A 12,487-nucleotide genomic window follows, 5' to 3' on the forward strand; every position below is an offset into this window, starting at 1 on the left:
ATGTATACATTTATATGTACTGTCTATAGAATTTTTTTAGTGGACAGTTTGACCCCAGACTATTTGACCCCAAATATATTCTAATGAGTACTTTATTATTATGTTATTATTTAATCCATTATGCAATAATAACACTGTTAATGTTTCATTGTAAACATATTTTTTATTAATATTTTTATTTTAAATATTTTTTACATTTGTTAGTATAAATATAACATAAACTTTTAACATATAATAACTGTTATGTTTTAACATATTTTGACTAGTGGTAGTTTATAACATACGTTATAACATTTTTATCATAAATTAAATACTTTTTTTATTTAATATTATGTTGATATGTTAACTAATCTATTATCTACTATAAATAAATTCTTTAAAATTATATGAAATCAATGTTTTATTCAGGTTAATATGCCTTTTTCATCTTTCTTTTAACCCATTAAGAAATTGTGTGATACTTCCCGTAGGTATTCTAAATTTGTTCTATTACCACAATTTCTTGCTAATGTTAAAAGTCTATGATCATTTGTTTGATATTTTTTTTTTTTTTTTTTTTGGTGCTTCTGCTCAGCTGATAAATGCCTCGTAATCTTGATCTCTTCCACACTGGATTTTTCAAATGCCATCTATAAATCTACATATTGTTGGATGATCTACTCCGAATTCTGTTTGCATTTTTCTGTGAGTAGCTTCTACATAGTTGTTTGTTCGGTGTTCTCCGTTTAAGGTACCATCATACACTGACCATATTTTAAGTAGAAATATTGGATTTTTTCGTGTTCCTCTGTGATTTGGTCGTCCAATATAGTTATCTTCAAACCAGTTTAGTACCGCTTCCAATGCTTCTGGTATGTTCTCTGCTAAATTTTCTATGGCATTCTCTATTTCATCCACTGGTACGAAGGAGAGTGTTGGAATCATTCTTGCATTTAGTGCAAATTCACTGTCTGTATTGTACTGGCCTAGCAGTCCTTCATGTGATATCATCTTGTTCATGTTTTTTAGTAGGTGGAAAAAGCATCAGTGGATTTCTGTTGTTGGATATGCTGTTTTTGTAACATTTAATATGGCTATTTCATAGTCTGTCGCTACTGAATTTGGCAAGAGGTTGGTATAATGAATCCACTTAGTTTACTCATTATTACGTATACGTGTGAAAATAGTTTCAGTGCTATTTTGAATGTTCCATCTAAGAATAGTTTTTCTTTATTAGATGGCTCCATGTACTTGTTGTTTCTCACCCAAATATTAAAATTATTTTTTGATCTCCTTCTCCTGAGTCGTATAGAAGAAAGTTTTCATTTTTTCCATAAATTTTATATTTCTCTGGCATTATTAAGGAGCACAAGTCAATTGGTTGTGTTGGAGGTTTATTAGCTTTTTCTCTTTTTCCTTTTATTATTTTTTTCATTGCGTCACTATTTGCCAGTTTACCTTTCACTGCTTCTAAAGTCCCTTCTACTGCAGTGTTAATGATCATTGCTGGAATTTCCATTGTGTTTTCAGCCTTTTCCTTTATGATTGCTTTTATCTTCTCCACCTCTATTTCTGACATGTCACTTCCGTGACTGTGTTCATGTAACATATTACCACATTTGTAGATACACTTGTATGTACTCTGGATTTACAGTTATAGGATGTTCTTTTGTCACATCTCCTAAATTTTATTGTCTGACAGTGGTTGTATTTCGCAAAGCAATACAAATGTCCATTATAACTTATTTTTTCTCGATTTCTTTTTGGAGTAATTTTTGACATGTTTAACTGATTCTCTCGTCAAGCTATATTTTTAAAAATTTTTTTTAATGATAATATCTTACTATTGCCACTAGGTGGCAGTAGACTAATATATTACATTCTTAATGTTTTTATGCACGTGATTTTTTTTATAGTTTATATGTTATGGATATAGACGGAATTACAATTCATTACCCTTTTCTAGGACATTTTTTCTGTTTCAGGTAGTAAAATGTATGTTTTTTTTTTTAATTTTTACTATACTTTTTTTTTTTAATTTTTACTATAGTTTTTTTTTTTGGCTGCTATTTGTTTAAGGGATTTCTCTAATTAATGTCATGCAGGCTTCTGCTGTATTTTCATTTCAGTTTTTGAATTGTTTATTTGTCATAAAGAGATTGCTTTTTAATATGCATTTTTGATAATTGCTAGTGATATCATGCTTTTGTTTTGGGTACGCGTGTTATAGTATTTCTGTTTTACAAAGGTTTGCTAACTAATCTGGAAGTTCGCAGCACTCCCTAGTCCGGAGTTTCTGTTCATTGATTTACTGCATGTATGTGTTTTTATATTTTTATTTTAGGTTTTATTTGTAGGGATACTTTATTTTTTAATGCCTTCATTGTTATTAATTATTTTATTTATTTTTATATAATGTTAATTTTACTATCATGTGGTTACTCCGAAGTAGTTAATGCTGCGATGTGCACTGGTTGTAACATAGGGGTATTGTATTATGTATTAACAAAGCCTTAGTCTGAGATGTGGGGATGAGGGTGCCTGATTAAAGCTGTTAGATTTAATATTGTGCCTTTCAGCAAAGTGAAGTAACGCGAGATGTTCTTCGTGTCTCAATGTTGCAATCATCACACTTAGGTTATCTGCCTGCAGGTAGCCCTCAGTCAGCCCGAATACGAGTTTAAAGATCTCTACACTCACACCATAGCCTAGCAGCTATCGTGATCTGGAGAGATGATGAGACATATGTCAGGATATGAGTATGGGCAGCAAGATGGTGGGAATATTCAACCGTAGACATACTGAAAGGGGAAATGTGAAAGTGCCAGGAAAAAAAAATTTTTCTTTGTTTGTAGTCCTTGAAAACTTTTGGTTTGCCATCCCATCTATCCTACCTTTCCTGGGCAATGTTGCAAACTTCTGGAATGTGTCGCTACTGCTTTGTTCCTTCATCTCTTTGTATTTATTTATTTATTTATTTATGTAATTAAACTAACTAATTGTATTGTTTGTAAAGTAACTGTACTAGAACCACATAAATAGAAAAGAAAGATTGTCTAAACTAATTTTAAGAATGTTTAAACAGTCTTTCTTTTCTATTTCTGCTCCCCATGTGCTTCGGCTTCACTTACATTACTTTCTCTGCTCGGGTTCAACTGTCCAGGGTTGACTTGGTCGGGGGTGAATTGTCCGGGGGCGAATCGGTGGGGTCCAAATGTCCTGCACCCTTTATCACACTGTATATTTTTCAGTTTTGTACACAATGTCTTACTACTTTGTACATAATTTCTCTGCTTGATATTGCTATATATTACCATCCCATCATATAGTGCATGGTTTTGTACTTTTCTTTTTTCTTTGTATTTCAATGGAGCTTTTCTCCTCAGGTTTTCACAGAAGATTGGATTCTGGCCCATTTGGACCAACCCGATAAACAAATGTCAAATATATATATATATATATATATATATATATATATATATATATATATATATATAAATGCAGAGTGTGGGGGAGACGAGAGACAGATGAGAGTAAGAGAGAAAGAAAACTGATTGGGGATGTCTTACCTGCTCTTCTTTACTGTTAATCACCACCAGGTCAGCTTTCTTAGTCTTGCAGCACCTTTTGCTAATATTCCAGGTGAAGCGATCATTTGAAAAGAAGTAGCAGGACTGGTTGAACTTTAGCCAGTCATCAGGACATGTTAAGAAACAACTTCCTCCTAAGGAAAAAATATCATAAGTATGACATTGTGATTGGCAAAAATCAAGCTTTTATTAGTGCTTAAAACATGATTTGTTCCTTTCAGATATTTACCAAATTGAATTATGTCACTTGTTTTTTTTTTTTTTTTTTTTTTTTACTTAAATGTCAGAGAAGCACCCAAAGGACATATTTATCCACAAGGGAACTGGAGGTAAATTATTTGGAATGAAAAATGATAACTGCCGGATTACGGGTAGAAACTGAGCATCAATATTAACAGTACAAATACAAACCTAAGACATATACACATATACACCTAGACTATAATATGTAGAATTATAGCGCCAGTCCTATTGCTTTAGTTGGTAAAAATAATTAGTGTGTAAATTTTGAAGATCAGTACAACATTAAATCTCTCTCTATCTCCCTCTGTATATATATATATATATATATATATATATATATATATATATATATATCTATACACACACACACACACACACACACACACACACACACACACACACACACTCTCAGATATGCATGCGTGCATACATGTTCACACACAAATGCATGATCAGACAGTATCACAGTACGGCATGGGAAAAGAGAATGTGACACCTTCCCTCGTGCCAATTTGCAGAGAGCTATGAATCTTAAAAGAAAACTATTTCACTGTTTAAACACTATCTTTAAGTGATTGTGATTGGAACAGTTTGCTGACAGCTTCTAAACTGCAAAAATGCCAAAGTACTCTGTTTTCTAATGCCAGCTGATAAGCAGTCTATTTTAAAAACTGTACATGGTGCCAAATTCTCTTGCTACAACTCTTCATAATTACACACACACACACACACACACGCACACACGCACACACGCACACACGCACACACGCACACACACACACACACACACACACACACACACACACACACACACACACACACACACACACACACACATTTCAGGGTGGCAAATGAAATAACACATTTTTGAGCTGGTAGGAAAACTGATTTTTTTCTTCTTTGTCTTTCTACCCTTTGAAATGGCTTTCCTGGAAAGGCTCACCCAGTCTCTACCACAGATTACTATGAGGGAAAGGTTAGTTTGCTTTTTATTTCTTGTATTTTGTATGACTGTATTGCCTTTTTCCATTTTGTATACTGTGATTCATTTTCTTTATACTGTGTTTTACTTGTATTTTACTTTTAACTGCATATTAAAACTTGAAAAGTGACCACAGCTCTGTCTCTTGTGAGTCAGACAGATTTTTTCTCACCCTCCCAACCTGTCACTGTTGTGTTTTTAAACACCACTGTCATTCTATTTGCATGCCCCTTATGCTAATTTGACCATATACCTCATTCCCTTTCTCATTTCACTGACTGGTGTGAGTAAGCACAAAATTATCATTTTGTGAAATCATTCCCTTCAACTATTTAAAAACATATTGTCCATCCTATTGTATTCCATAATACCAGAATACAAAAGTGCCCACCCCCTTTCAATCTATCTTGCTCTTTTACAAATAGTGGCTCTCCACTAAAACAACTTTTTAGCAAGGTATAACTTAAGTTACCTACTTTCACATCTAATTCCTCTAGTGCACACTACAGGGTTTAGGATAAACCATTTTTTTCATCTTACCTTTAAGCATCTATTGCAAGACCACCAATTATGAGAGAGCCCACATTCTGCCTCTCAGTAGTCATCTTGGGATTAGTGCTTCTGTTTTCTCCTGGTGAGAGAAGGAGTGCAGTTACATTATTTCCTGCAGACTGATGATCACCAGAAAGCCTAATAACTGCTTTATAGGTGACAGCTTGGAATTTGTGCTTATATTCTGATCCTGGTGAGAGCAGGAGCAGAGTGCATTGATTCCTGACTGCTTCTGGTTGGAGAGTGAGTGCCTGTGCTTAACTTACCTGATTGATCTTGTTGCTATTCGAGCCATCTACCAGAAAAAGGCTACAAGCCTACAAACCTTTGCATCATCTCGAACTAGACTGTGGATCACCAAACAGCCTGTGGCCTGCTTCTCTTCTTGGGATTGGTGCTAACATTTTGCTTCTGGTAAGAGAAGAAGCAAAGGAGCATTGTATCCCAACAGAGTGAAGCTGTGGTGAGACCACCATTAGTAGCAGCCAGGCAGTAGCTAACTTTGTTTTCAGTAAGTACTGCTAGATTTGTTTCTAACTTCAGAATATCTGCCCAAATATTTCATTCTTAAATTTGCAGGGTTTATGTGTTAGTTTCCCCTCCAGTGTTTGGCAGTGCTCTGTGCAGACACTTTGAGTGATATCTTTTCCGGTAAAAGTGCAATTGAAATTTCTCCAATACCTTTAGCACACAGGACAACTAGTTTGCAGTGACAAGCACTGTTCACATAGTTGCAAACGAGATACTCGTGACAGTGGTTGATATTCTCACTCCAACTGTCTAATCAATAAAAAGGGTCTGTTGCCATGGATATGAACTTTCCTACTGTTTCTGTTATTGGCTTGGTGGATATGGGCATCATGAGGCAATGTAGTAACTGCCTCATGTTTACTGATAACCAGTTAATTCTCAAACAAACTGATATGGTATGTGAGAGATGTATTTACACAAAGTCAGAGGAAGCAAAGTTCTCACATAAAAGTACTCTTAATGTCAATAAGGTTGTCAGTAGTAGTACACACGCTGCATCCATCATGCACAATTCAAAGCAGGCATATAGAACCACATAATAATCCACAACCGGCCACATTAAAACATTTATTGTAGAACAGGACACAGACCACTCTAGCACTTTGGCTCACAGCCTTCTAGGAGTAATGCATACTACAAAATACAGATAGGTTATCTAATATATTAATTAAAACCAATAAATCAATAAATCAGTTACATAAAAGCTGTTTACAGTTCAATCATTTTTTGTTTATACTGTGGCATCATTCTAGGTGAGGGTAGTATGCTGCTCTAGGACACATAATCAGAGAGCATGACCATGTCTCTCTTCATATAATCCAGAAAGGTCCATCTCAGGTCATTCACACCAACATGAACTATGACAGATTCATAACAGTACTTGTGGCAGAGAGACCTCAGTGCATGCATGATTTGGCAAATCCTGGAACCAGAGAGGCAGCTGACCATGACTTTTTCCTTGTCCAACCTGGTGAGTAGGACATCCATGTGTCTCACTATCGAGTCTCCAATGACAAGAAAACTTGGTTTTTGAGTGTTATGCCTTACAGGCTTGGTGGGTGAGACACTGGCATTGCTATGTTTCATAGATGCTGTGGAGACTGTGTTAGCTGTAGCAGACTTGTGTTTTGGAGGTCTCTGGTGTTTCGGTAAGTTTTCTGAGAGAACCTCCACGTATGTGGATTTATGTATTTCGTGCATTCTATGTGTATGAGTAGTGGTATGTGTATGAGTTGTGGTGCTATGTGAATATCTAGTGGCGGGTGACATGACAACCTACTCTGTGTTACTGTTTTGAATGAGAGAGTAAATACATTTCTCGTAATCTGTACTACAGGGTTGTCTGTGTACATGAGGTAATTGCTACACTGCCTCAAGAGACCCAAGCCAACACAAGAGACCCAAGCCAACAATGTTGGCAGGAGAAACAAGGGTAGTTCAACTGTCTATAATGCTAGGTTGAAAACTGCTGTCAATGGGATGGCTTTTCAGGAACGATCACAGAGGAGCTTGGCGAATGGATATTTCTGCCTGGGTTTTAAGGGAAAATTTGTTGAATTAAGCTGTCTGGCTTTGTCACACAATCGCAGGGTACGGCAGTGCTGCACAAATCACAAACAAACAGAAACCTGCTCAGATGCAAGGCCTAAATACCGAAGCTTAAATTTGAAAAAAAAAAATATCAAAATTCAAAAGAACAAATGAGGATGCTTATTCCAAGCCCTAGACTCACCTCCCTTTACCAGTCAGGTGCCAATCAAACACAGTTCTTTCACATAAGTGCAGATGGGCCCCTTCCAATCTAAGATGGCCTGGAAAATCTGCTCAGAACAAGCAAACTACTCCAAACAGCTCCAGAAGCAGCAGGCCTGGATCTGGATAATGCTGCAATTACTAGCTAACCTAGTTTCAGTTATGTGTTTGCGATATTCTTTTGAAAATTGTACTGCTTTCTTAAAATTTTTTGTATTGCATATATCTTTGATGCATGCAGCCTATTAGTTAATAAAGAGCCCACATCTATTGACATAAGTCAGTCCTATCACTTATTAATGTCATTGCTGTACAACTCACATACCTTCTTTGTAGGTGCAGTAGCAAGTAAAAGTATGCAAGCTTCTGCCATTCCTTTGTGTTTTTAGCCATTTATTTTCCTATTCCAAGTTCAGCACTTACCTTCATAGTCTGGCAGTTACAAGTGTTTTAAATTGAGGATGACTTGTGTTATGCTTTGCCTTGCATCAGTTTTACTGTATGCATGTGCATACAATGAAAGTTGTACTCTCTTAGGTGGTCAGCATGTCTGCTATCCATTACCTCTTGGCCAGTGTGAGGGCATATTGTGTGCACCTATGTTTACCAAAACCCACAGTGGCTGATGGTTCGCCCACTAGCTCTTCGACTGCATGTGACTGTGGTGACCTTGCCAATGGTAGTGTGATGTGTGCCCCTTCCCTTGTTGTACCTGTTGAAGCTGTTTTCTCTGGATAATTGTGTGAAGGATATCACAAACGGTGAAAATTTCAGCACAAGTACTGTTATTGCACTTCAGGGCTCCTCCAGATGGATCTAGGCATCCGAACCATGACTTCAGTAACCCAAAGATATCCTCTATGCTTTTTCTTGTTTGAGTGTGTGCCTCATTATAGCATTCTTCAGTGTATGAGTGTGTCTGTGCACATGCACGCATTTCTGATGGCGTCATCAGCAATCATTCAAGTGTATACCATGCATCACCAAATAATTGACCTTGTGGGTTATGCCTTCTAGAAAACATCTGGTGCAATTGAGAGTTGTACCAGATATGGGAGCCCTGGTGCCAGCACACACATTCAGGATTACTCCCTTAGCATTACACATGACCTGGCAGTTAATTGAGTGGAAGTCCTTTCTGTTCATGTACACCCTTCCCTGTTCCCAGGGCGGTGCATTGATCTCAATGTGAGTGCAGTTTATGGCACCAAGGTGTCAGGGAAGTGTGCTACAAGGTATAAATCCTGCATAGTTGTAGTTTACTCCTAGGGTGTACTGGGAAAATGTATGTAGTCACTGGCATGCTGTGGACCATGGGAAACAAGGGTTGAATACAGAGAGCTATATTAGCAAGTAGTATTGGAAGCATGTAAAAAACCTGGTTTAAAGGATATGATCTCTATTATACCTGTATTAAAGCTTAGATCTGCTAAGTTATAGACAGGGCTTGAACTGTTTGAATATATCTTACAAAGGAATGTAAAAGAATTTTTATTTGATAAAATGTTTTTTTATAAAAAGTTTTATAAAAGATTTTAGAGAGAGAAAAGTTTTTTTATATAAAAAGAAGTTTTTATGATTGTCCACTAAATGGTGGTATTCATTTATAAGTTTTTTTTTACTATGTATATTTAACTAAAGTAAGGTATACAACTCAAACGGTATAAATTTGTTATTTATAAGTGGATTTATATGGTTTATACACGTATGCATTTGATATTTATTTGATATACATTAATTCATTTATAATTGTTATGCACATTGCACTTTATACCAGTACCAAGTGGGATTGTGACAGGGAAGTTTGAAGGTTGCAGTAACTTGTATTTAATTAATCAATTAGGAACTGTAAGTCATTGTAAGCTTTCATTGGGTGGGGTTACCAGTGAAATGATATTTAAATGAAAGTGGTGGTGTGTTTAGCTTATCTGAAGAAGTTGGTGATGAAAATGTACCTGTTTTTAACGTTTATGTATCTTTGTGTCTACACTATTAAATTTTACCAGTCGTGGATCCGGTGGAGTATGTTGTGCTTCATACTACTTGGTTACTAGTTTTCCTAGCACTTCATTCCTGTTTTTTGGTTAATATATGATTATATCAATTCATGTAAAAAAATCAAATACAGAACTATATTCAAATACAATTGTATTCAATCTTGCACCTAAAGCTTGATATTATTTGTTGCTTGAAGAATTCCATTCTAAAATTTTCATGTCTGGTGAGTACTAGTAAAATCTGTGTATAAATTGTACAAATGTACTATGCCATTTATGTGATATCTCTTTCCAGTGCTTAGAAAAATTTTATAAAAGTGGAACATGTCAATCCAATACATTTATAAACTAAGTCAACACATGAATATAAGTTGATATAACCCTTAGCAGACCACTGCATGAGAAATGGTATTGTAGGTACAGAGTCTGCCTGCAGTACCAGTTTCAGTGTATAGGTTGCACTGCTGTGCCATGAGGCTTTTCAGAGTCACGGCTCCAGTTTTAGAGCATATATGTAAATGTCATCATGCCCATATTTACAGTACATGGAGATTGTACTCACCCAACAACTTTGTATACTTATAAGTTGAGTTTTTTAAACAGCACACGTGTTGCTATGGGTGCAGCGTTGGCTCCTATTTTTGCTAACATGGTGTTGTGGATCTGGCAGACCAACATGGTATTTAACTTTCCCCTTTCTGATAAGGTGGAAAGTTACAGGAGATACTTGGACGAAATTTTTTTTCCTATGGAAAGGGAGCAGCAAGGAATTACTGCAATTTATTGACTTCCTTAACAATTCAATGGATTTCTTGGAGTTCAGCTACCAAGCTGACAAGAATTCAATTAATTTCCTTGATGTTACTATAACTAAGAATGCGGTTTGTGGGAGGTAAGAATCAAATATTTGTTTTTGCTTAACTGTTTTATTGTATATTTTTCACTGTATTCAACTTCAATATTTTTTTCTTGCTTACTTATACTGTGGAGCTTTTCTCCCTGGGCCTCAACTGAAAAAGGGCTTTTGCTCAGATGGACTATCCTGGTTAACAAATGTCAAATGAATAAATAAATACATAAATAAATAGATGAATAAATATTTTTAGGAAAGAAACTTTTTCCCTAATGCATACTTCGACTTCAATAGCCAGCACCCCCCTGTGGCAGAAGAGAAACCTGGTAAAAGGTAATTTTATCAGGCTAATTCGGTTAGTGTCCAATGACAATATGTTTCATGAGGGGGAAGTCAAACTATGGGGTTTATTTAAAGATAGAGGTACCTGCATGAGTTGGTGGATGGGTTGTTCACACGGGCATCAGAGAAAAGGATCACTGATTACGGAGCTATCCTATGGAACCCCCATTCTATACAACATAAGGAAGCAAAGGACAACAACTTCTCACAGCCTGCGGTGCTTCACTACAATAGGGATGTATTCTCCCTTCAGCAAGCAATAACCAGTCATTGGAATACAGTTTTTGTCACTCTTAGGTTGTTCTATCAACTGGGGCAAAAACCCAGGTTTGTGTATAAAAACTGCAAAAACTTTAAACTTTTATTGCAGAACAACAAAGAAGTCTATAACATTATTACCAAAAATGTGGGGATGAAAAGCAATGCGGATTAATTTTATAAGGCACTCACTTTTTGGTCACAGGATACTCAAAGTTGATTCTGGATAATGTGAACTATAATTGTAAAATGAAAGGGGTTGTTTACATTGCCTTTTGCTCATCCTGCCCTGCATTCTACATAGGCAAAACTGCTGGTCCTCCTAAAACCAGAATTTACCAACACCTATGTGCTGTAAAAAGGCACCCACGCATGCTCTTTATAAGCATTCTAGGGCATGTAAAGATTTTAGGAAGTTCATTTTACCATAATAGTCCCAGTTCCATTAGAGGAGTGGACTGGGAGTTTCAAAGGAACAATGTGAGGTCTTTAGGTAGTTCTTACTTAACACAACAGTTGTTCCAGTTGTTGAATGACTTTATTAGCATTAAGCCTGTTCTAAAAGGTAAGGGTGCTATTATTTGATTTTTTACTCTGGATGCAGTATACCTACTTGTCTATTTTACTGTTCAGTATTACTCAGGAGAACTTTTAACATAATTTTTATTACATTTCGAATGAGGTTTTAATACATTTTTACTCAAAGGTTGCTATTAGAATGCATTTAATGTCATTTGTATTTATGAATGTATTTTTGTCTTTTTTGTTGCATGTCCATTTAAGAACCCAGTTTGGCATCACTGAAGCTTTTTAACTCAGTAAACTTGTTTTACAACTGTTTCTGAAGAAGTTCTGCATGCATTAGAATGAAAGTGCTCAAACAATTAAAGTACAGTTTTATGGCATTCTGTGTGGCATTTTTTTTGTTTTTATATAGTTGTTTAATAAACCATTTTGTGGACGCTCTCTTTGATTTTTGTTAACATGCTATCACATTTACAGTTAAATGGTTAGAAAGAATATAAACAAAAAAATTACATGGCAAATTAACAGGGGTAAAAAAATAACATAATGAAGAAATGGAAAGTAAACAAGGGTAAAGAAATGTTATATTTTTAATTCTGGATTGCATGAGAAATTTAAACACATTACAAGGATGTCTATGCTCATGACTGGATTTCCTGGGTCATAATGACTATATTTTATGATTCTATTCTATCTTATGATTCTACACTGCACAGTGGTGCAGTGGTTAACATTGTCGCCTCACAGCAAGAGGTTCTCTGGTTCGATTCTCGGCTGGGGTGCCTTCTGTGTGGAGTTTGCATGTTCTCCCTGTGTTCTCGTGGGTTTCCTCTGGGTACTCTGGTTTCCTCCCACATTCCAAAGACATGCATCTGGAGCATTT

General features: G+C 35.8%; 1 protein-coding gene across 1 annotated transcript in view; it reads right to left on the bottom strand.

Moving 5' to 3' along the window:
- LOC122808667 (C-type lectin domain family 4 member E-like) overlaps positions 1 to 12,487 on the bottom strand; it is a 431,913-nt gene that overhangs the window by 221,886 nt on the left and 197,540 nt on the right. Inside the window, exon 4 of the mRNA XM_044079643.1 lies at positions 3,549 to 3,703. Within this exon, the coding sequence (XP_043935578.1) occupies positions 3,549 to 3,703 (155 nt within the window). The remainder of the gene's footprint in view (positions 1 to 3,548; positions 3,704 to 12,487) is intronic.

The sequence above is a fragment of the Protopterus annectens genome, chromosome 8.part0 (genome assembly GCF_019279795.1).
Source record: "Protopterus annectens isolate FY-2018-M chromosome 8.part0, PAN1.0, whole genome shotgun sequence".
In the NCBI taxonomy this organism is placed as follows: Eukaryota; Metazoa; Chordata; order Ceratodontiformes; family Protopteridae; genus Protopterus; species Protopterus annectens.